At 43.0% G+C, this 24664-nt stretch overlaps 3 protein-coding genes across 5 annotated transcripts; 2 read left to right on the top strand and 1 right to left on the bottom strand.

Moving 5' to 3' along the window:
- The first annotated feature begins 496 nt into the window (after window positions 1–496).
- On the top strand, window positions 497–8117 carry inpp5d (inositol polyphosphate-5-phosphatase D). The gene is made up of 27 exons (XM_003973875.3): window positions 497–821; window positions 1375–1438; window positions 1632–1767; window positions 1854–1992; window positions 2100–2240; window positions 2321–2411; window positions 2501–2578; window positions 2664–2741; window positions 2835–2958; window positions 3072–3178; window positions 3301–3403; window positions 3494–3690; window positions 3762–3879; window positions 3951–4047; window positions 4235–4373; window positions 4504–4612; window positions 4744–4832; window positions 5116–5197; window positions 5516–5605; window positions 5684–5794; window positions 5873–5952; window positions 6040–6127; window positions 6210–6356; window positions 6444–6507; window positions 6827–7024; window positions 7361–7758; window positions 7837–8117. Exons 1-27 carry the CDS (start codon window positions 682–684, stop codon window positions 7869–7871), a joined length of 3243 nt encoding a protein of 1080 aa, XP_003973924.1. The 5' UTR covers window positions 497–681; the 3' UTR covers window positions 7872–8117.
- Window positions 8118–8450: 333 nt separating this feature from the next.
- Window positions 8451–10932, top strand: smx5. The gene is made up of 5 exons (XM_011614478.2): window positions 8451–8587; window positions 8774–8841; window positions 8989–9019; window positions 9112–9171; window positions 10262–10932. Exons 1-5 carry the CDS (start codon window positions 8585–8587, stop codon window positions 10385–10387), a joined length of 288 nt encoding a protein of 95 aa, XP_011612780.1. The 5' UTR covers window positions 8451–8584; the 3' UTR covers window positions 10388–10932.
- bcl6aa (BCL6A transcription repressor a) lies at window positions 10619–23428 on the bottom strand. Of its 3 annotated transcripts, XM_029827596.1 has the most exons (10): window positions 23224–23428; window positions 18765–18857; window positions 15415–15586; window positions 15104–15325; window positions 13776–14741; window positions 13404–13585; window positions 13124–13291; window positions 12884–13014; window positions 12630–12767; window positions 10619–12523 (listed from the first exon to the last, which is right to left on the bottom strand). In XM_029827596.1, exons 1-10 carry the CDS (start codon window positions 23252–23254, stop codon window positions 12380–12382), a joined length of 2247 nt encoding a protein of 748 aa, XP_029683456.1. In that variant the 5' UTR covers window positions 23255–23428; the 3' UTR covers window positions 10619–12379.
- Between the last annotated feature and the right edge of the window lie 1236 nt (window positions 23429–24664).

Below are 24664 nucleotides of genomic sequence, written 5' to 3' on the forward strand. Positions count from 1 at the left end.
ACACTTAGATGTGTGTGCGTGTGCGTGTGTGCGTGCGTGTGAGAGAGCGAGCGAGAGATCGATAGAGAGAAACAGAAAGTCTCCCCAGCATTAGTGTCTAGTTCAGATCATGTGACCTGTAGTGTGAGGGTTTTTTTTTTTGCAAAGCTTCCTGTCCTCCACATAAGTGTGTCAAACTCTTAAACTTCTTTCCTGATTGGTCCATGTTTAATAAAACATTTCATTTTTCTTAAGGCCTCCAAAAGTGTTTTTTTTTGTTTTGCTGTTTGCCCTTTTCTCCATTTATAAAGGTTATAAATAAAATGCATGTAGGTAGAAACCTACCCCCCAACCCCCACTCTCTCTCTCAAACACACACACACACACACACACACACACACACAGGTACAACTTTTTCTACATTCCTTAAAATTATATGTGTTTTTTTTTTTTATTAATAGCTGAGTGAATTTGGCATAAAACAGGCAGAAGTAAAACAGCAGGACCCTCCTCTTCTCAAATGAGGAAGTTGCTGAGCTGTGGCAGCAGCTGGCTCCTGTTCCACTGGTAGGAGAGGAGCAAGTGAAACACTTTTGGGTGTCACGCAAACATCAGCTAAAATGAAAAACTGAGTCGAATTTGGATTCGATACCTTTTGAGAATCGATGCGCAGCTCTTGAGCTCTTGACAGAGAACAGCAGGATGCCAACCCATCAGCCTTGGTACCACAGCAATATAACACGCTCCAAAGCTGAGGATCTACTTTCCAAAGCAGCAAGAGATGGAAGTTTCCTTATCCGGGACAGTGAGTCCGTACAGGGTGCCTATGCCCTCTGTGTCCTGTAAGTAGATCTTCTTCCTTGGTGTATGATTATAACCTTCTAAAGAGGAAGTTTGGTGACACTCAAATAGCCTTGTGTTACATTTTACAGGCCAAAAGAGCCTTTGTCCAATTTGTCTATTATCTGTTTCATGTGAACACCGTTGTTGTCCAACATGGCTTGTTTCGAGATTGTAGTTTTGCCTGCTGGATGAGGCCTTTGCTAGTTCCTCTTTATTTGCATAGCGTGCCGCTACAAAGCAAAACCCTTCATGCTGGGTAACATCTCGTTTTTTTGATTATTCAACATGCCATCTGATTATCACTGAGCAGAAATAGATCAGAACCCCCTTTGGTGCCATTGCACCGTAAAACCAGGACAGCAGAATGATGTTTGTTTGTGCAGCTTCTAAAAGCGCCCACATTCACACTCACACATAATGATGGTGGCGGCTAGTATTGCACACTCAGGCTGAGTCACCTACATTGCACCAGCCTTTCATGTCTTTTATTACACGATTCTTGCATATTTCTACATATGTGATTCTTGTACATGTATTCATTTCTGACCACAGATACCAAAAGTGTGTGTACACATACCGAATTCTGCCGAGCGAAGACAAGAGGCTCTCTGTCCAGGTGGGCGAACAGTTAAACCTAAAAAACCATATTTCTTAATACCCCCCCCTAAACACTAAAGTCACAAGACAGGAGCAGTGATGGGTTTGAGGAAGTAAAAGCCTGATGTCTGATTTAGTAGCAGATGAATAAAACCACATTTGCTCACACCTGTCTGAGGAGAAGTATGTGTCTGCTATGATCGGCTCCTCAGGCCTCTGAAGGCGTTCCTATCAGGTTCTTCTCCGTGTTGCCGGAGCTAGTGGAGGCCTATTCGAGTCCCAACATGGGTCTGGTCACACATCTGCAGTACTTGGTCCAAAGAGAGGAAGAGATGGAGGAGGAGCCAGGTCGGTGCGAACAGTTGAATATTGATCTTTAGGCTGATCTAACCTGGTTGTAAAATCGGAACCCTTTATTGTTCCTCGTCCTGCAGAATCCTATAATCTTCCGCCGCAGCTTCCACCCAGGATAATCAACGAAGTGAAGGACAGCGAGCCAAAATGTCCTGAGCAGTCCTGCAAGTCCTTCCAGGACACCTACTTGATGAGACTGCAGCATATGGACTTGTCAGCGTAAGCTCACATTTGCAGCGCCGACATCACACAGGCTTCCCTCTAAAGTGCAGACATAGAGCTACTTTATTTACGAATTATATTGTGTCTAACATTAACACATTTAGAATACCAGAAGAGCATCAAGTGGCCATCCAGGAATACTTCAGGACCTCGGTCTGCTCGGATTTTGACCAAGTTCAGAGTGGTCACCCCAACCTCCTGGCATTAAGGAAGCTAATAATGACACTCTGCAAGAATCTAAACAGGTAAATTCAGCAGTCTTTAATTGAAACCCCTAAAACGCTCAGGGCCACTTTAACCTGCTCTGCACTCTCCTGCGAGACAGTGAGATTTCTCGCATCCTGCCGGCTCTAGAGGTCTTCCACAGAGCCCTGGACCAACAGCTCTCCCCAGTGACTGGGCAAATGCTAAAACAAGTGAGTGCTGATCTCTATCATAAGCAGAATGAATAGTGCACATTAAGCAGACAGTATCCATCACCCTGGATTATTGAATTCATTTGTAGTTGTCTGCTGGCTATGGTCAATCTGTACCATTAAGGCTGGAGCGACTGACGAAGCTGCTCTACGCAATAGAAGATAAGGTGAAGGTTAACACCTGCTTTTCCTGACTGGTTTAATAGTCCTTGCTAGCCTTGTACTGACACACTGCTCCGATTCCTTCTATAGGCTAAAGGATCAACATTTGAATCCGTTGGATACGATGGTGGTCACCGGAAATCTCTTATACCAGTGGTGGTGTTTGAGGTACCGGCGTTAATCATTGACTGCAGACAAATGGAAGGTTCAGGCGTTGTTGTGAAGCTGGATATTTGGTGTGTTTTTCTCTGTGACTCGCAGGTCAAGCAAGAATCTCTGGGTATCTCCACAAAGATGTTCCTGAAAGTGGATGTTGAAAGCGGGAAGCTGTATTTCAAAAAGTCAAAAGATGGACCGGAGGACAAATACATTGTGCACAACAAAAGTAAAATAAGATAACATTTAAAAAAATGTATTATTTCTCTGTTTTGGCAATGGTCACACTGGACTGATGAAAATATCTTCATTCTTTAAAAAGTGATTGTTGATATTTTGCAGTTCTTCAGTTGGTCAAATCCCAGAAGATGCCCGTCAAGCTTGTTATTGGGGTGGAGACAGAGAAAGAGAAGATTCAGCGCAAAGAATTCGTGTTTGATAATGCCAAGGTAGCAGATGCGACATGTAAACCGATACTGATTTAGCCCAATTTGAATTGCCTCAGAAGCAAATGCAGGTTATTGATGTATTATGAATGTAAACCAACCAGTGTTTGTGGTTTTCCCCCCAGAAAAGGGAGGGTTTCTGCCAACTGCTTCAGCAAATGAAGAACAAACACTCTGAAAAACTTGAACCAGACATGATCACAGTGTTTGTTGGCACCTGGAACATGGGTGATCTTGTTACCGTCACACGAGTTTGAGTCCATCTGAATGTGTCGCCGATGATGTGACGGCGCCTTAATACACACTTCTTAATTGCAGGAAATGCCAGTCCTCCCCACGACATCAGTTCGTGGTTTCAATGTAAAGGTCAGGGAAAAACACAAGATGACACGGCTGACCACATCCCACACGACATCTACGTTATTGGCACTCAGGAGGATCCTTCGAGTGAGCGGGAGTTGGCCGAGACAGTGAAAAGTGTCCTGAGGAACATCACAAACATCAGCTTCAAACAAGTATGAGACTGCGGTGCACGTCAAATCGTAATGTTGTATGAAGATGCTTCATGGGAGGTTCTCGCGTCCAGGTGGCCATTCACACGCTGTGGAACATTCGGATCATTGTCCTCGCCAAGCCCGAGCACGAGAACCGGATCTCCCACATTTTTTCTGACAGTGTGAAGACGGGAATCGCCAACACTCTGGGTGCGAGTGCTGTCTGGTCGTGATCTAATTCCTTTTATTGGACATAAGAATGTATTATATGTGTGTTACAGGAAACAAAGGGGCAGTGGGAGTGTCATTCATGTTCAACGGTACTTCCTTTGGGTTTGTCAACAGTCACCTGACTTCTGGAAGCGAGAAAAAGCTCAGGTGACATATGTCTTTCGCTCTTAAACAATTAAAAGGAGCCTCAAATAGAAATCAGGTTTAGGTAAAGATCAGGTAAAGGTTAGCAGCACAGAGGACTAAAATAAGCAGTCGGCATGGGGGCAGTATGTTTGAGCCTTATTGTGACCTGAGTCATGCGTGCACCAAACCTCCTTTGCTATATTTACAGACGAAATCAAAACTACATCAGTATCCTGCGATTTCTGAATCTGGGCGATAAGAAGCTCAGTCCATTTGACATCACGCACCGGTTCACCCACCTCTTCTGGCTGGGCGATTTGAATTACCGCGTCGACTTCCCTTACACGGTAAAGACCGTTCCTCAGATGTTTGTTTTTCCTACGTACAGAAATTTGTACTTTCGCATTTTGTAAAGTGAATTGTCAAGTTATCAGGTGTCTGAGTTTCTTCACAACCCTGCACTGTTTCCTTTGACAGGAAGCTGAATACATTTTGACAAAGATCAAACAGCAGCAGTTCCAGGAACTTCTGGGTAAAGACCAGCTCACCACGGAAAAGAAAGAGGGGAAAGTCTTCCTACACTTTGGTAAACACTTGGACAAACACATGCAGACGATCCTTTCTTTTATACAAGATACTCTTTTCCACCTTGACATGGTGCTTTCATTTATTTTGAGACAATAATACTTGTTACATTCTTATATATTCTGATGGTAGATGAAGAGGAAATCACATTTGCACCTACCTATCGCTTTGAACGAGACACCAGGGAGAAGTATGTGTATACAAAGGCCAAAGCCACTGGGGTAAGCTTCCATTCACAGCCAGGGCTTTTTTTACCCCTCCACTGCACACACTTAAAGCATGTACATTGACCTTAGAGCATATAGTATATATAGACCATACAGGTTATATGTTACAATAAAAAGCAAGAGGGAGCATTTACCAAAGTTTCTCTTTGAATAAACACTAAACAAGATCATAACTGTGATAACAAAAGCAGAGTTGGGAGGATCTGTGGTTGACAGCTCAGCCTCCTTTTGTAAAATCTCATCAATTAACGAACAAAAATTATTTTAACGCCTTCAGACAAAATACAACCTTCCCTCATGGTGCGACCGTGTCCTGAAGAAATCCTACCCTCTGGTTCATGCAGTCTGCCAAGCTTATGGTAAGTGTCTCCTCTTCAACGGTCACTTCCTGTTTGTACTTTTCACTGACTATCATAATGAAATAGGTAGACAGGCCACAAAGAGCTAACAAAATAGCTCTTATCCTGCCTCAAGACACAAGCCAACAGATAGGCCCAACAGACCCCCTTCAGGCTATGAGGACACTTTTTGTTCAAAGAACTATCAAACAGAGAGATTTCTAAAGTAAATGCTGAAGCTAACAAGACATCAGCAGAGGGGATGTGAAATTGGTTGTCCTCTGCAAGACTGCATCTGTATTCCTTTTTTATGACACACTTCCATTTTCACTTTTACAGGGTGCACCACTGACATCCTGACAAGTGACCATTCACCGGTTTTTGCATCTTTCGAGGTCGGAGTGGCCTCGCAGTTTGTTTCCAAGCAAGGTACGATCGCTGGAACAACTTTTGGGCCAATGAGGTGTAATCTGCTGTGGTTTATCGTGGTTTATTGTCTCCCCTCAGACCCAAACAGTGAACCCGAAGGAGGGATCCAGATCATGAATTGCGTGGCTACTCTACTGACCAAATCAAAGACCAAGTTCTTTATCGAATTCTATTCCAGTTGCTTGGAGAGTAGGTTTTGTCCTGAACATTGCACTCTGATTTTGGGGTGATTTAAAGAAACCTTTTTTTAAATCAAATTCCCTGCAGAAATGGTAAAAACCCCAGAAGGTGAAAACATAGAGGACTCGGGGGGATACATCAAAGTTCGCTTTGGCCATCAAGTTGAGGTAACAACAAGAGGGGTGGCGGCTTTGGTTTTGGATGAAACGCCTCTAGTATGTAGTCATCATCACTTGTTCTCCACTTCTGTGAAGCTCACGCCAATCATCTCTGACCCGGAGTACCTTTTGGATCAGCACATCCTCATCTGTATAAAGTCAAGCGACAGTGACGAGTCTTACGGTAGTGGACTGACCCGCACCTGTCAATCCTCCAGTCTTACCTGAGCAGTTCTTATCGCTCACTTGGTGATTTGTTCCTAAAGGAGAGGGCTGTGTTGCGCTGCGAGCTGCTCAGCTCTGCTACATGGAGTTTGAGATCACACTGACCCACCAAGGAGAGACGACGGGCAGGATGACCGGCGGCATCCAGTTACGCACCTCTGAGGGCAAACCGACTGAGAAGCTGTACGGTGAGTCTGGATGTCTGGCAGGGACGTAGCGTAGAGTGTTATCTTGTGATCTTTATGTGAGCACCAATTATTTTCTTTTTTTCCCAGATTTTATCAAAATTGAAAAGGATGACACTATTAACTCAAAAGGCAAAGGTGGCGACCTCAACAAGTAAGTTATTTTACATTGACAATATCTGGTAGCAGGTCCAGTGTGGGCCAAACATGAAAGGTAGCAGGGTGAGGTGCTAGAACACCCTCAGAGCAATGCCGAGGTACCCTTGAGCAAGGTACAACACAAGCTGGCGACTCACCCAAGGGTGTACCCTTCCTTTGGACATATGCAGCTGGGATAGGCTCCATTACCTTCGTCATGCCCCTGGAAGGGTTAAAGCAGTCAAGAAAACGAAATGAAACGATATCTCACACATGACTCCTACCGGGTATGTTTTCATTGGGGGGGATTTCTAACCTTTGGCCTTGTGATTTAGGATTTCAGCTGCACAAGCACTTGATATTTCTAACCCCAGTTACATGGGGTTCCAAAAGGGCAACGTGGTAGATAAAGGCTGGAGTTACAGCATGCCACCAAAGAGTCTGGCCATTCCTGGACATGGAGGGAAAGAGCCCAAAAAGTCTGCTGGTGATGTGGGCGCACGCAGCCCCACACGGAAATCCCCAAATCACACGTGAGTCTTCACCACTGAACTTTCAAGTAGTTAAAAGCCTTCAGTAAAAATCACAGCTCTGGCATTGTTACCTAAATTACTTTTTAAAAAATCACTCAAAAATCTGAATATAATTCTACTTCGTATGTTCAAACGGTTTAGGGATATTATCATTTCAAATGATCATTTCAATAAAGACTTAATGTTGAGGAAAATAGAATAGTAAAATAGTTCAAATAGATTTCAATATAGTTGTGAATGAGTATAGTTGCAGGAAGGTTTATAACTAAAGCAAATAACAAAGCAATAATTGGAAATATATTGCAAGTGACATATTGCTGATTCTTTCTTTTTTAGTGGGGACTGTGACCAGATGTTTGACAATCCATTATATGCTTCGATACCAAAACCACATGGTCGGGGCAAGGACCAAGAGCAGAGGGATCATCGCACACCTCCAGATCACATGTTTGGAGCTTCCAAAAGTTCAGACAGGGAACCTGATCGACCCCCTATGCCCACCCCCCGCAACCGCTCCTTCACCTGCTCTGAAAACCGACTGCAGCCTCCCAGTTCCGAAATGAAGAAACCAGTGGTGCCCTCACGCTCAGAGGGAGGGATAGGACACAATAGGCCTCCTTTACCTTTCAAAGGTCCCCAGACACCCAAATCCAGGGATTACAGAGAGAACTCTGAAATTCCTGTTAAACTCAGGCCACCTGCAAGGCCTGGCCAACCACAGCCTCACAGAGACGGTAAGGAAAACTCTCGTTCTTCTCCCACTTATAAATTCACTGATAACTTATCACATGCAAACTCTTGTTCTTCTCTAGTACCCGAGGTCCCCAAGATCCGATCTGTGAAGTAAGACCAGACTGCATAGAAGACAGATTTTTGTAGCTCATCTTTGGGAAAACCATGAATATACCAATCCAATGACCTGGGCAATCAATAAATGAAATCAGCCAATTGACTCCACATGTTACTACTACATGTAGCTTGAAAGCTGTTGTATTGCTTGTACACTTTTAAGCTTTTGTTCAACTGTTTATTTGTCGGTTGTTTGGCTTAAACAAAACCACTGTAGCAATAAGTAAAAATCCTCGTGGTCGTGCAGAATGGTTTTATCATTTTTATAAAAAGGGTGTTAGCTCACCTTTAGAAGGTGTGCTCACAAGGAACAAGGTACTGAACCTCCAAATGTTACTACAAACTGCAATAACACTCAACACAGACTCAAATATTGAAATACTGATTAGTGATACATAGTAATATCAAGATAGTAATACATGACCGGAGTCATTCTTTTTCCTACCACAGTATGTGTGATTCATTAAAAATAAATAAATCAATGAATAAAACAAAAATGGAAACGTCCATACTCGAATTCACAAGTTGGGGCCATGCGCCAACGGTGTCGAACCGTCATAAAACGAGAATTGAGCCACTGAAGCGTTGAGCGCGCATTTGGCTCCTCCGTGTGGACGCAAGCGGTAACTGCACCCTCTCCCGTCGCAGGAATATTACGCAGCATAATACGACATCAACGTTTGACGCTGAAACACAAGAGAAGCGGCAATAATGGTGAGGGAAAATTATGAGTAACAAATGGGTATTTTACATTAATTATCTTATTCGGTGGCTCAAAAAAGTGTCAAAGTACCCGCATTTCTTTGAAGACTTCTTTATAGCTTATTACATTCATTATATGGTGCTTCACTGTTAGCGTGTTGCTAATGTTATCTCTCTTCACATCGATCTGTTTTACAGCTTTTCTACTCGTTTTTCAAGTCATTGGTCGGGAAAGATGTAGTGGTGGAGCTCAAAAACGACCTGAGGTTGGTATATTTATTGCAATGCTCGCCTTTGTGTTCATTGCTGAGGTCTGCCACTAAAGAATGGAACGGTGGCGACTTCGGCTCAAAACACATGCTCATTATTCCGTTTCTGTGCTAATAATATTATATCCGATCCTTTCTTGTCAGCATCTGTGGTACCCTCCATTCTGTCGACCAGGTCAGAAAAAGAATATTTTATTTATTAAGTCAAATACGTCGGTTGGCTATGTTTTCAAGGATTTGGCGTAACTTTTCTCTACTTTGTTTCAGTATCTCAACATAAAGCTCACAGACATCAGTGTTACAGACCCAGAGAAATATCCACACATGGTAGGTTTCACTGGCTTTGTTTTGGCTATATTTCAAGGTTATCTCTGTGTCTTATACCTGCAGGAAGTCAAGTACATTATGGCTTCATATGAAGCTACATGGTTAAAATATATATCGTTTCCTATATGACACGGTAAATCCAATACAGCATTCACAGTTTGATGCAGTGTTGTGCAAGCATGTTGGCGTCCCCGGTCCAAATTTCCATTAATGTGAACAGTTAAGATTCGAGTTCAAAAGGGGGAGCTTCACCCTGCAGACGACTGGGAGCCCTGGCAGTTTTTGTCAGAATCTATATTTGACTGCAAAAGGTCAAGAACCTATAGCAGACTGGAGAAGCGCTACTCTGTTCTACTGTTAAGTTATACCTACACAAGAATGGCCTTTATCGAACAGATCTAAGAAGAATAGGTTTTCTGCATCCTCATCAGTAAATCAACATCACAAACACCTGTCCAGCTGTTAAACTTGCAAGTGGATCGATCCAGCTTTAGGGTTGTGTTGCCGTCAATAGCATGGGAACCATCTCACAGGCAGGGTGATGACTTGAAAACTCTGGAAGCAAAAAGCATGAAAGCATCTGTAAAACAAAGTTGAATGGAGGACGTCTGGGTAAAGATCGTAACCTCAAAACCCATGATGGGCAACCTCAGAAGGGCCAGCTGGAGGTTTGCCATGACCCTGATGTCTGTCCTAAAGACCATTCTGTGACCACAGACGAGCTCAGAAATCTCCCAGAACTGGAAGACTTGAGTCAACACAGACTGAAAGAGTGTCTTGGTCAGCTGCACTAAGCGTTTCCAAGCTGTGGTACTGGCCAAACGGGGTGCGACTTGATTCTAACATTTGCCCCTTTTCCCCTTCTCTTATTTTAAAAATGTAAATACTTAAAAGGATTTTGTTGAGTATATGAAGGCAACAAGTTTTATTTCTAAGCCTTCCTCTTAATTGTTCACACAAATTTGGACCGAGATGACCGAACTTTCCATGCCGCTGGCTCATTCCATGATGCATTTTTATCACTTTCAGCTCTTTCCCTGTGTTTCGGTGTTGATCTTTACATGTGGACTGTCTTGTTCTTGAATTCTAGCTGTCGGTAAAAAACTGTTTCATCCGTGGATCTGTGGTCCGGTATGTTCAGCTCCCTGCTGATGAAGTGGACACCCAGCTTCTGCAAGATGCTGCAAGAAAAGAGGCAATGCAGCAGAAGCAGTGATGCTCCACTGAAGGGATTTGTTTTTGTCTGTGTTGGGGGTGGGTGGGTGGGGGGGGGTTACGTGGATTATTAGTAGTTTTGATTTATGTCTTGATTTCATTTAAAGTTGGTTCTGTTTAAGCAGCACTGTGTTTGCTGTATTCTAGTGTTAAATTCGATTCTAAATTCTTGTGATTACTAATTTAAAAAGCAATAAAATCAGGTGTCCAGAGAAGGCTTAATTGTTTATCCTTTTTTTTTTAAATTGTAAATGGACACAGAATTAAACAGACAAATTAGGTCCCAGTTGAGATAAAACTGTTTCTGTTGTACAATTTAAGCACTGTTGATTTAAAAGGTTTGGATTTTTTTTAATGTCGGTTCATAATAAAAATGAACAATTTTTATTTCTCTTTTGCTCAAATTGTCATTTAAATGGAGTTTTTCATAGACTTGTTTTTTAAACGGTGAAACCTAAATTACTTATTGCCATGATTTGTGGTCTTGGGAGAAAACTATTTTGTTTATCCCGGAAAAACTTGGAAATTAAAATTGAAATCATGTTGGCTGCGTTGTGCTGATTTGAATGCTGGAACAGAAAGTTAATTTCATGTTTTAGCCATTAAAGACCTCAGACTATGACGAACATCCAACCTGAAGAATGTGGAGAATTCCCTGGAAACGGGATCAACTGGTTACCAAGTTTAAATGTTCCAGTGTTGACCTAATTATTATACATTTGCATTAATTGTATATACATTTTAATGCAGATGAGCATTTCTTTGTTAATATTCTGCTCGTACATGCGGATTAAGTTCACAGTTCAATAATACAAACAGTTGTGAATACAAAGAAATTCATTACCTTTATTTTACATTCATACATCTAAACATTGTACAATAACTTTAATGAGTTTAAAAAAAGAAAAAAAATCCAAAAACAAGTCCTGAAGATTTACAACGATGAATTTGCATGTTTTAGTCTTGGTGACGACAAGCATTTAAAAATATCTACAGACACTCACACACGGGGATCAAGGACAAGTGTTGTCCTTGAGTTGTACCTTAATACAGCAGGTCTGAATAAGTGAAGGATTCAGTCACCGTAGAGAAAGGCACATTGAATACACAGTGTATGTACAAACCAAAACGTCTACACGAACACAACTGTTACTGTAGGATCAAGAACAATGAGCAAAACTGTAAACTTTCACTTATGGAAAAATTAAAAATAGAATTCACATCAATACAAACACATTTGAAGCAAAATATTTTCTAGGTCATAACAAAGCCGTACCTTGAAATGCATGTTAACACCTTAGATTGGCTCTGCCCGCAGAGAGCAATCCCACAAATATAATTACACAATATGTCACAATATTTCTGGAGCCCGCCCCCCCCCCCCCCCCCAGATCCGTCTGCAACGACAACAGAGTACATCATGCATATGTTCAGACAGCAGCCCCCCCTCAGATATGTCTTCAAAGGATCACCCCCCCCTCCCTCCCTTCTCATTTGTCACATGAATATGGCAACCTGACATGGTGCAACGCGTACACACACCTACATAAAAATGCAAAGACAACTCTGTACAGCCACAAATCTTGTCATCTCAAAATATATCAACTGCCCGTCAATCAAAATTTTCAATACTTTCAGAAAAGTAAGTTCTCTGATATAAAATACTGTATTTTCAAAAACAGTTACGTTTACATTCCATCCTTCACAACAAAATAAAGCTTTATATACGTACCTTCAAAGCTTAGAAACACTTCCAACATACATATATTGTTTTTTATATATATATTTAGAACTATATAGAAACAATAAAGTGACTAAGAAGCCATATGTGGCTCTACGTTCACATGTAGTGGAGACCCGTTTAAAATGGCATAAACAGCCAATTGTCTAATAAACACAGTGTGGCGCTACAATTTTTGATGATTGTACGAGTTGCTTCTTTAAATTCCAAGGTCGAGATTGCCTCCGCGTAATTTTGCTCCCGTCTCCCCCTTCAGCAAGTCTTTGTCAAGTCAGTGGGCATGTCTGCCGTCGACATGCGGTACTGGATCTTGGTGTTAGTGATGGCGCCGTGCTTTTGCCGAAGATGCAACCTCAGCTGACTCTTGTGACGGAAGTGCAAGTTGCATTTTTCACACTGACCAAAAAAAAAAAAAAAAAAGAGAGAAAAAAAGGTTATATTTTCAAAATATCTAAATACATCAATTCTGTGACCTGGCGGAGGCGGTCGGCCCCCAGCTTACATGGTAGGGCTTTTCTCCAGTGTGGATACGCAAGTGGCTCTTCAACGTCTGCAGGTGCCGGAAGCGCGTTCCACAGATCTCGCATGGATATGGCTTCTCGCCCGTGTGGATTAGCACATGGGCTCGGAGATGAGCAACCTAGAAAAGGGGGGAAAAAAACACATGCAGTCAATTCCATGTAGCTAAAATCCTCTAGACCTGTCCTTTCTCAACTGAAAGCAAGCCCTGAGGCAGGATGGTAGACATGTTATTACCTGTACAAATCGAGCCCCACATGTCTCGCATTTGTATGGCTTCTCTCCTGAGTGGATGCGGGTGTGAGTCTTGAGGTTAGCTGGTCTGTTAAACTGAGCACCACAGATGTTACAGCGATACGGCTTCTCTCCTTAAAAGAACAAAAGCAAAAAAACAGACAGATGCGCGAGGAAATGTTAGAAACTCGGATTTAAAAGAATAAAAGCCTGACGGACCGCGACCGAACCCTTTAGAAGTACCTGTATGAACAGTCTTGTGGCTAGCAAGGTTGCCCTTGTAGCGGAAAGCAGCCTGGCAGCGGTCGCACTTGTACGGCTTGTCGCTGTGCACTTGTAGCATGTGCTGCTTCAGTGCTTCATCCTCAGCAAACTTGGAGTCGCATTCGTGGCAGAAGAAGGCTCCATTTTCTGTTCCGGAGTAACAAATTTGAATTCATTTAGTAACGGGCCCGCCGGGTCCGAATTGAATTCCGAGCCTAAACAATAAATTCCAAACTTTGTATGGACTTAACGGTCTCACCGCAACTGGAGTCCGAGTATTCCGAGTGCAGCTCCGTCATCTCTTCAGCTAGATGGGACCTGGAAGTTTTGGGACAGACCTCCGAGTGATGTGAGGATGGAGTACCACAGGTCGAGCAGTTCAGACGGCTGGAATAGTGCGGAGGTTGGCTTTCACCGTTCCTCAGTGACCCATCAAGGGCGCTGCCAACGAAGCACGCATATTTAGATACAGTGAAATGAATCATTTTGTTTCAGAACAATGTAAAAAAATTGCATGTAAATGTCAAACCAAAGAAAAGATTAAAATCCTAAAAGCGCATGAGAACAATAAACCAAAATCTTCCCAGCGCATCATAGAAATGATGAGGGAACCGTCGTGAGGGAACCTCACCTGTTGATGATGTTATTCAGACGGCTAGCCTGGGGCACAGGGAGGTCCTCGCTGTGATCGTTGCTCTTGATGGTGGTTTGTGGGTCGAGGTTTTCTGAGTCGCTGGGGTGGAGGTAGGGCTGCAGGCCGTGGCGCTGAGGTGAACGAAGCGTGGAGTCCTGAATCCCCACCTCCTCCTTCTCCGCGCTCTGATTCAACACAATGAACTTGTACTTCTTCCAGTTGCGAGCTTTGGGATCCGGCGTTCCTTGTGAGGCTGGCGCTCCCGTACCTTGAGACAGGCTTGCGTTCTTGCTGCTGCAGGACTCCGTCGGGGAATTGGGCTGGCAGTCTGACTTTAGGGGACTCTGCGGGCTGCTCATGAGGTTCTTGCGTCCCACGGAGGAGATTCCAAGGGGGTAATGCTGATGGATCAGGTCCTCCTCACTGTGCGCAGCGTGATCTTTTCCAGAATCTTTCGGGTGATCGAGCGTCAGCACGGGGAACGTGCGTTTTCTTGTGCCTAGAGCAATAGAATGGGTAACCCCCTCATGGCTTTCCTTCCTCATCTCATCATCTCTCACAGCCTCCCTCGAAGCGTAGTTGGTGGAGTGAATGATGCTGGAGGAGCTGGAACCCACTGCCCTGGTGTACTCTGCCCTGATCATGTTGGCGCTGTCATGTGGAGAACAATGCCTGTGGTGGACGCCGCTCTTTGAGAGGTCAGCGAAAGCATTTTTGGCATCAGTCAGCTTGCAGAGAGGGAAGGGGAATCCTGGAATAGGAAACTGCCCGTAGAGATGATAGTTGCTGGGGGTGGTGACCCCGCTGAACATGTTTGAGCCGTAGGGCCTCCCATCCCTGAACGGAGCTACGCGGCTGTGCAGACTGTCGACAACATCATGGGGCCGGTAAGCATGGACATCCTGAGGTAAAACCAAGGGACTGACCAAAAACTCGTCTCTGGACAGCTTGGCAGCGGGATCACTGTTGATGAAAGGGACAGAAAAAAATAGGGAGGTTCAATATTGACGATATCCGATACACAGATATCGTACAACCGATACTGATATATGCGGGGTTAACAGAGTTGTGCCAAACAAACATAAATAACTAAAACTACACATTACATGTCTAATATTTTGAGAAGTTTAGCAATAGCTGAAGAGTTTGGTGTATAACGTGTGTGTTGTGTAAAAGGTGTATCACTAAAAAAGTAAAAACTGATATTGATAATTTCCCTTTTCACTTGCCAATATCGGTCGATAATATCGGACATCTCTAGAACCCCCCCCCCCCACACACACACAAACAAATAGTAACTATGAAAAAAGAGAGCTGGAACAAACCTGGATTTGATGAATCGGTGGCAGGTGTCCACGACATGGTCCATCTGCAGGTAGATGGCGGTGTTCATGATTGCCATAATCAGACTCTCTTTAAGCGTCAGACGGGAGGTGTACATGAACTCCAGCAGGATGGCGAAGCCCTCAGGGTCCACCTTTGGGTCCAGACTGATGGCGTTAAGGTTGCACTTGTGGGAGTCAGTAAAGATGGTATAGAAGAGCCCACTGTAGCCACAGGAAAGAAACGAGCCAACGATCAGCGACAAAATCTCAGCACAGGAGCCGAGAAGGTGGCTAATGTGATGAAGTCATACCTGCAAGCCATGAGGACGGTCTTGTGTGCACGAAACTGCTGCCTGTTGACCAAGATTGTGACATCTGTGAGAATATCTCTGCTGCGCAGCCGGTTCAAGTTGAGCAGGACATCACTGGCGTGGCGTGTGAACTGTATGCAGCTGTCTGCTGCGCAAGCCATTTTCTCAAGATCTGCAAACAAGACAAACATGCTTGACTCCATTTAATGTCTGGATTTTTTTTTTAGCCGATTTTTCTTCATGTTGGTACTTCAATAACACAGAGTTGTGTTAATTTTACGACTGTGTTTTTAATCTCCGATTTCTGGTATTTTTTCAAGCGTTTCAGCAACTGTCTGGGCTTCTCCAGAGGGCGGCGCCATTTATTAAATAAACATTGTCTAGACTTTTAATTTCTACACGGAATAATTTCTGTCTCTCCCGTTGCCTCTTTTTAGAATCACAAAATGAGTCAATGAAGACATCAACACACAGGGTGGAAACACATTCCAACAGACAAGTGTGAATAAACACTTCAAGCAATAAAGTTGTACATTTAAAAAAGCGCAGCAAAAATCTACTGAGGTACATTTTACACTTATTTACAAATATTCAGGAAATGCCGGTCCGTTAAACACATCAATAAACTGGCAGCTGTAGTTTATACAAATATGTCATTTAGCGCGGAAAACGTTGTCCTGTTATTTTTGTTCACGGTCACCAGGACTGTAAATTACAAAGGGTTTGATTCTGGAGTCATTTAATTTATTTTTTATTTTCTAAAAAAAGGCTGTCACATGAATACGAAAAAAAAACAAACTTAATTCTTGTGTGGTTTCTACCCATTACGCGCTGATAAAAGTTTTACAGCGGATGTCGTTCTCATTTTTAGTCTCTCTTAAGTTATATGTGAAGCTTTTGGGTGTATTTTAAGTCGGACATTTAATAACAACAACAACAAAAAAAGCACCTAATATCTGGTTAGTTTAAGGCCCGTTTGAAATGCGCGTAGATTTATGACAGAATCTAAATCTTAAAACATGTCAAGAAGTTTGTAACTGGACCCGTCTGAAAATAGATTCAGGGCAAACTAAAGCCCAAAGTGACACACTCCCTCTAAATGAACGACAAATTCGCGGCAAATAAATAACACTTTATATGGAATCTATGAACTTTGATGCAGACGTTTAACCCTTCAATCTGTTAATAACCAGTCTGCCAATTAAATCACCAGTCACCAATAAATATCAGATCTCACATACACCAGTTTATTGTCTTGAACATGTTCCAACCGGCGCTCAGTGCCGAACTAACACCAAAAATCCAACAATTCGCGTCAACTTAGAGCGCAAAGACTTGACTTTGCAGTGCGCAGCGCTGCGTGCGTGGTGCAGCACGGTGTCACTGTGGAAACATCCGAGGCAACTCGGTGCAGCGTCTTGCTCAGCAGCCGCGGAAAAGACGCTTCCCACGAAGCACTTGTGTTTCCGCCGCAGCGTGATGGAAACAGGGCAGCCGGGTCGGCGCAACCTTTTGCGCTGCGCGACAGCAAATCACCGTCGAGGAGACCACCGCGCAGCGACAAAAACCACCCCAGAACCTGCGGCTGCCACGCTGCCTGCAAAGTTATTCTAACAGCGCGTCTGCGACGTTGCCCAATTACACTGCCACTTCAAGGCAATAAAATCTCACTCCATCAAAACGCGTTTTGAAGGTTAGACAGAGCGATTACTTCCAGTAAAGATCTAGCGCAACTTGGGAGCCTTTAAACAGGCACACGCCTATTTTTCTTTCCTTCTTTTCTTTTCTTTTTTTTTTACCACGGTCCGCTAAACAGACGAAATGACAGTTTTACAACGCGCGTCGGCGCGGCGTGAGAGGCTCCAGGAAGGCTGCTGCCCGTCCCTCCGCTTCTCCGGTGCGCCGCGCCGAACCAGATGAGCTGTCAGAGGGAGCGGCGCAAGCGCCTGTCACAACAGGGGCCACTTCAGAGTTTCAAACTGCCAGCAGCCGCACACGCACAGCGGCCCCGCTTGTCCACAAACACAGCACAGACGGACAAATATCTAAACATCACCAAACATACACAGCACACAACAACTTCGCGCCAAATTAGACAAAAAGGAATTTAAAAATCACCTGGTAGCGCTTTCCTAGAAACTTCTTGCATCACCACTTCTAAGAACCCCAGTTCTAAGAATCAGACGAGCTCAATTCTCGGAATTTGAGTCCGAGATCGTACCATTGTCCCAGGGCAGGGGGAGAGGCGTTTTTTTCACCATGTGGAAAACGGAACTTGTTTTAAGGTCTTTTCTACCACCGTACGCGACCATTAGACTTGGCAACAGTCAACACAACACACTAATACTATCACAATGAGTCCGATATGTCTCATTATCTTATTAAAGCGTGCATTATATTTCTTTATTATGTTCCGACACCCCCGCCGTTTTGGTTGATTCCACAGTCACAGGACGTAAGGCAGGCGACGTCACCACTTCCTCAAACCCAGCCCCCCGAAATTCTCAGAACTGAAACGCTGTTCTCTGCTGCGTGTGATGTGTCTTCCCTTCTGTGGAACGCGCAGAGCCGACGTGCACAGCACAGTGCGATGTTTTAATGAGGGACGACCGGACACTTCGCCTCTCTCTTAAAAACAAACAAACAATAATAATCCAGAAAGCCCTTGTGTAGCCAGATTTCCTGCAGGTATGCTGACTGCATGGGGGTGCTTTTAAATCATCATCGGGAGGGTTTGTCATCAGATTTACTTTTCTAGGTGCTGTTAAAAGAGCTGCGTTGCGTTTTGCGTTACGTGCTAAAGTAATTTGTGATTTCTGAGTAAGTGATGCAACGCGGCGTTCTGAAAATCACGTGACTCTAATATTAAAGCCAAGAAAAACAGATGTGCGTGGGGAAAAAAACGACTTAGTGCACTGAGATATATCATATTGTAGTTTTTGATATTGAGGTATTTTTAAATTGCTGTTTCTCATATTCCAGGGTTTTATTGTCTGTCTCTCTGCTTTGAGGATTGTTTTGATCCTGTTTGAGTGGATAACTTATTAAGTGGAAGCAGTGGTTGTCCCTGCAAAGGCTTCCTGGAAAAGAGATCAACGCAGTGTTGTGATTTATGCCTTTTAACTTTTAATTCAAGGCATGTCCACTAACTGTTGCATCATGCCAGAGTTTAGAGAGAATAAACCCGACTTTCTAAAGGTTTCGCTTCACTTGTGTTGTCTTTTATTTCACCCTTTGTCAGTCTGGAACGGCACATACTGCTTTGAAAGCCTTAGAAGCTGGATGTGGCGTAAGTGGACGTTGATCCTGGTCATTGATTTTAATTTCAACATTTGCTGCCAGTCACCTACCTTGGAAACTTTGCTTGTGGTGATTCCAAATCACGGATTCCGCCTCTTTTATCGGACCATTCAATCCTTGGCAGAGAAGGAACATTTCCTGAGCTGATAATAGAGAATAAATGCATGTTCATAAAGGTAATTACTAGATACATTTATTGGTGTTACACCACTTAAAGACTCATTAGCATGTAGCTCATTTCAAAGTAATTGGAATCTAAATAATGAAACTAATTACATCACCAAAATAATTAAAAAGGCAGGGTACAAACAGACATGACATGCAAAAAAATGTTTTAACGATCTGGGTTTTTGTACAAAATAGGTTTTCTCATTTACATGAGTTTGCCTGAGAGAAACTTAACCCTTTGTGCAACAACATTCTCCTCTCGGATCTAAATAACAATTCCCACTGGATTGTCCGCATACTTTACAGGAGTTTCTGATTCAGCACTGCCAAAATACAAACTATCCGCAGCTCCAAACAAAGAGCAGCGTCAACTTTATTTCAATCCACTTGGGGGACGTTTTAGACACTCCAGCACACTTATGCATAATGCACGGCCATAAACCATCCAGGAGTTAGAAAGGCGATGTGTAATTTACCAAGGCCCCATGCTGTGCCTAACTGTAGAGAGAAGAGATAATTACTGCAAATCCTTGGCAAACTCCTGCTCAAAACTACTCCTAGCAAAAAATAAATGACCCACTTACAGGGGACGGAGAACGTGTGTATGGTGTGATCAACCTCGCCCTGTTTAAACAGGTATCTGACATTTACGGCACTTGCACACATGAGCAGCCTAGATCTCCCCGTGGGCTGCAAAATGCAACAACAGGTCAGGCCACTGAGGACCTGAGCTCTTTGTTAGGGCTGTTCATGTAAAATGAAAGCATGTTGTGACGGGCCAGCACGATATAATAACCTCATGCACGGCTGACTCACTGTGAGACACCTCAAAGATGTGTTATTCCTTAGGCTCGGTGCACGATAGGTCATTGAATAGAAATGCCCAATGACAAAAGGCCTGAGGCCCGGAGGTTGCCTCACTTCTTTTTTTCCATAAACTGCACACTTTTGTCTCGTTTCACAGCAAATTTCTGCCAACTTCAGTGTTCATTGTCAGCAAAGATGTGAGTGTAGAGTTTTGTTCTGAGCGGCATGATGCAACCAAGCTGTAACACCAAACAGATAATGCTGTTAGCTACAGAGGTCTTTTCTAGTTCCTTTCTTTAAAAGAATTTCTTTTTATATTGTTAAGTTACACTTTTTTTTTTTTTTTTTAACTCTGTGTGTCCCAGAAGCATTCCCCCCCCAACCCCCCCCCCCCCCCCCCCCGCCCTTTCCCCACAACAAAGTTGAGCACCAAACCCAACTGCACTGCTAAATTCTGATGCATCTGTGGCTACATATTTATACGTTTGCCTTGATCGGTATGCACATACATTCATTTAATGCATTACTTATAACATCTGTTTGATATGTGAATGTAATAATAAATGGATATGTGGGAGAAATATCAAATATAGAAGTAAGGATGAGCACATTTTACTACAAAACATGCCTTCTCTATTTGGTATTTGTGACATAAAAAAAAGCGTTGCCAGTAATTTAACCTCTGAAACCTTTGTCTTTTTCTTATTTGAAAAGGTTCAAATGTAAGAGATCTGAGTGGAGTGTCAGCTTTGTATCAGCTGCCATTACCATTGAACCCAGAGTTTTATTCTTTTATTTCAACATTTCAGCAGAGCCTCTGTGTATACGCTCAATAGTAGACCACTATAAAGTAAACCACTGTGCTGTGTTCTTTCAACACAACAAAAGGCACTCTGGATGCATTCCATCATTGTTCTTGTCTTTTTTTTCTGCTTAATCAGCTATTTTGCAGATAATCCGTGCGTGTATACGAACAAAGTCTGTAGTAATTCTTCTTCAGTGTATCTGTGTGGATAACCTTGAGTTCACCAGCTTGCCTGTGCCAGCTACATGTTAAGGTCAGAGCAAAGGTGTGTTAGTGGGTTAGAATTCCAATTTAGTCAAATCAAAGCATGTAGATTCACGACTCTCTCAAGGCCAGCTGAGAAGAGCTTGGAATGCAGCCTGCAGAGTCAGGTCAGGCTTAATGGAATTTTCCAAAACACCAAAAAGTGTTTTTTTCTTTTCTTTTCTCTGTTTTTTTTTTTTTTTTTTTTTTGCCAGGGTGCCATCTACTGGAGATCAGATACCTCTATAGAACACAAAAGATAAACAGCATTATTATTTTAACTCAACCACTATGCAATGTGAGCCATTGCAGTGTTTGTTTTTATTTCTGTCCCACATGCACCTGAAAAGCCAAAAACACCACTAAATTTTGCATTATATCACAATGAAAAACTGTCTTTCCAAATGTAGTAACGGCTGCACAGTCAACACAAACACCTTGTCATAGAACAAGTCAAATCAGTGCAAGAAGTAGAACCGAAAGCTGCTGCAGATGACTTTAAATGTTGGATGCCTTGAAAGATCATATCCACCACTACCATCATCTGATAACACCCGAAAAGTGACAGCGACCCATAAGAGTAAAGAAAACAATCCTAGACATCTGCTCATGAGACAGCTAATAGACCTTTATATAAGAGGTTGTATGTGGATTGAACGGAAAATGCAGTCACCTCTAAGCTTGTGTTTAAGGTGGTCTCAATTCATTCTATCAAAGCAGTGCGACTGGATCACAGTGTAAACCAAAGTGCCCTCTGTTGATTCCATCAATAAAGCAGTTTGTTTTGATCATTTCCCCCCCTTCTTCCTCTTCTTTTGGCACAATGTTGGCTCAAAATTGTTGCGATTATCTTTGGAGAAAAACAGATATTGACATTATCAGAGATGTCACAGGCTGCGTGCTGTCAGCGGTGGCTCGGCTCCCACCCAGTCCTCTTGCCTGCACGTTGTCATGCTGTGGCCCAGTTTTGCTTTTAAATTCTCCTATGTTATATTGCCCCCACTGCCAGTTCAAAGTAGCTGCATGCCTCTAACTCCAATAGCTGATACTGGTCTCGAGGGCTGGTTAAACAGGAAATACACGCACCTTGCTGCAGGCCACAGATCAACAACCTCACACAAAGTAGCAACGATGTACTCTGCATACAATATTCACAGCTTCAGCCATCTGCCTGAGCTACAGAGGGCAAGCCAATCCTAAACTATGACCATGCTTATGCTCTTTTATACGAAAACTTGCATTAGATCTCATTATATCAGAATAATTCTGCATCCAATGTTCAAAGTTTTTATAACGTATTGGTGCAGTTTCACATCAGCCGCTTCCTCAAGCTGAAGCAGGAGATGGACTTGAGTCCAAAATGAGAATATGAAAGGCATCTCCCTGAACTTCCGATTTGCTGAAAAAACAACAACTTCTGGTTGCTAAAATTGACAAAATACAAGCAAATATAAACCAATCAATGAAACACCAAGCAAAACACAAGGATGATACCCTAATTTGCAAAAGAAAAAACCCATTTAGTATTCAATTACAACTCCAAAATCCTGTAAGCTTTTAGCATCCCATCCACCTTCACTCTTATTTAAACGTGGAACCAGCATTGCCTCCTGCTTAAAATTGTCCACTGTTTATGTTTGCTAGCATCAAATCGACTCATATAACCACCGGGGCTCATTAATATGCATGCATGCTAATTTAAAATAAAGAACTAAATAGATTTGTGATTACAGTTGTTTTTGCTAATGCGGCCCCGTTAACACACCCCTCACTGATACCAACAGAAGGCCTGGAAATGCCAGGTGAAGTGCATCAAAGGCGCCTCCTGACCTTAACACGGTTACGTGATCGCAATCATGGTGTGCTGCTCTTTCAAATTTGCTTTTTTTCTCTTTGCATGACTGAGGCTGCAAGCATGTCTTGAACTGCCTGTAGATCTAAAAACAAACAAACCCAAAGTATAGTGAAATGAGCACCAATTGAGGGATGGTAAGAAAAGGTCCTACCAAGATGACTGATATCAGATTTGTTTTTGTGATTCCACTCTGGTTTCTGCTCTGGTTTTCAGAGGCAGCAATCACCAAGAAGGTCTCTCAAAGGGCTCATCCCTACCTGACAGTTAAATACCTATTTCAGGTTTTTCAGATCGTCCTAATTTATTCAGATCTGAATTTGCTTATCAGATATCTTTTTTTTAAATCAAGATCTTTTTTAACTGTATTGCCTTATCATACACTTTGCATATTTCCCTTCTTTCAGTGTTACCACTGCAAATAATACAGCATTATTGTTCACAATTCTGATTAAATCTCTTTAGCATGCTTTATGGAAATCTACGGATGATTACTGCTCACTGCAGGAGACTTTTTCTCTCCGTGTCATTATGGATACGTCAACATTTATAGTGTTAACTTCCTCAAATTCAACTGTGCTCCACACTTATTTATGTAACAGGTATATAGATATAGAAGAAAAAGCCAACTCACCTTTTTTCTGCTGGAAGGAGTGAGGCATCATGGGATCTGTAGTGGGAATCGGGAGCAAGCGTAGAACCTTTAATTCAAAGCTGTGAACCCAGTTCAAGAAGCGAGGGGGGCCTTTTCTGTTCCAAAAGTCTTTTTCAGCAGTGCGTCTCACTCAGATGACTCAACTTTTCTATCTAAGATCCAGAGCCCAGGAAATAAAACAACGTCTGCTGCTAGAGGTTTATTTGTCTGGCGTGTAGCTGGATGATCCAGGATGTAGAGTCTGACTGGTGCCCAAGTCTGCAGGGTGAGTGGCAGCTAAAGCTGCAGGGATGAAGCCGTCTTCAGTGCAAAAAAGGCTGCCCAGTCAGTGAGTCGCAGAAGCAAAGCAGCTCTGGTGAAGCCTTGTGTCTGTCATTGTTCAGCAGGATGGGAATACTTCTGGAAAGGCGGGCATGGCAGAGAAGTGAGTCAAGTCGACTGAGCACGCTTCATGTTAGCGAAACAGTCCACAGGGCATCTCAGGCTCTCTGAGCTGATAGGCCGCCTGCACTCTACCGTTCATTGATTGTAGCTCTCGGTTGCTCCGCTCTTCCACGAATGCTAAAACTGCTGGGCAGGCTCAGTTTTGACAAAAAAAGAGGAGAGATTAAACAGCCTGTAAAATAATCCCCGTTTTTCTATCTATAATTCAGTTGAACGGAGAGTCCAAAATCCCAGGAAGCCTCAGGAGCACAAACCACAGACTAGCAGCGCCTTTAATGTGGAGGAACTCGCGTAGCTCAGGCCATCTGCCGGATCGGACTTTTTCATGCACTGTGACAACACATTGTTTTATAAACAGTGCTTTTATACAACAAACATTTCAGTGTCCTAAAACATTAATCTACCTAAGATTATCTCAATCCGTGGAACTAGATATTGCTCTTTATAACTTGTAGTGGAGGGGGTGCTATTACATCACGCCAGCTGTCATTTCAAACTGGCACAGCCAATAGGAAGGTCATCCATGTGACTGCTGGAGAGAAAATTAGGAAGACATTAAAAAAACCTGAAAACCGCAAAGCCTTGTTTGGACTCCCACGCTAATATCGGTTAACGTTAATCCAAATGACGACATTTGTATCATTTGTTGCAATGGGAGTACCGCCTAAAACACCAGATTCCTAGCGTGGAGGTAAGAGTCACCTCGTCAGCAAGCATGAGTGTCTAAATGTTTTTGACACCTGATGCTGAAGTGAGATTAAATAAATACACATGCTGTCTGTGCAGATAATCTCACCTCAGTGCCTAGGAAGTCCCAAAGCTCTTGCACTACATGTTGCACAGCGTTAATGTGTCAGCGTGAGACGCTGTGCCACTCGAGAGTGCTGCCATTATTGACCTGAAATTAAAAAGAACACCAGCCTGTACGTTAATATAGGCTGGTATGCCGTATATATGTGGGGGTTTTGACAGATCT

Source organism: Takifugu rubripes, chromosome 20 (assembly GCF_901000725.2).
Source record: "Takifugu rubripes chromosome 20, fTakRub1.2, whole genome shotgun sequence".
Lineage (NCBI taxonomy): Eukaryota > Metazoa > Chordata > Actinopteri > Tetraodontiformes > Tetraodontidae > Takifugu > Takifugu rubripes.

Coding starts and splice junctions, on each gene's coding strand:
- smx5 (XM_011614478.2), top strand. Junction 8,842..8,988: donor GAGCTCAAAAACGACCTGAG/GTTGGTATATTT, acceptor CTTTCTTGTCAG/CATCTGTGGTACCCTCCATT. Junction 9,172..10,261: donor CAGAGAAATATCCACACATG/GTAGGTTTCACT, acceptor CTTGAATTCTAG/CTGTCGGTAAAAAACTGTTT.
- bcl6aa (XM_029827596.1), bottom strand. CDS start 23,254: ATGATGCCTCACTCCTTCCAGCAGAAAAAAG. Junction 12,768..12,883: donor GTGGGGCTCGATTTGTACAG/GTAATAACATGT, acceptor CCCCTTTTCTAG/GTTGCTCATCTCCGAGCCCA. Junction 12,524..12,629: donor CTGGAGAAAAGCCCTACCAT/GTAAGCTGGGGG, acceptor TTTTTTGGTCAG/TGTGAAAAATGCAACTTGCA.
- inpp5d (XM_003973875.3), top strand. CDS start 682: ATGCCAACCCATCAGCCTTGGTACCACAGCAATATAACACGCTCCAAA. Junction 5,606..5,683: donor GCAGTTTGTTTCCAAGCAAG/GTACGATCGCTG, acceptor GTCTCCCCTCAG/ACCCAAACAGTGAACCCGAA. Junction 5,795..5,872: donor CTATTCCAGTTGCTTGGAGA/GTAGGTTTTGTC, acceptor AATTCCCTGCAG/AAATGGTAAAAACCCCAGAA.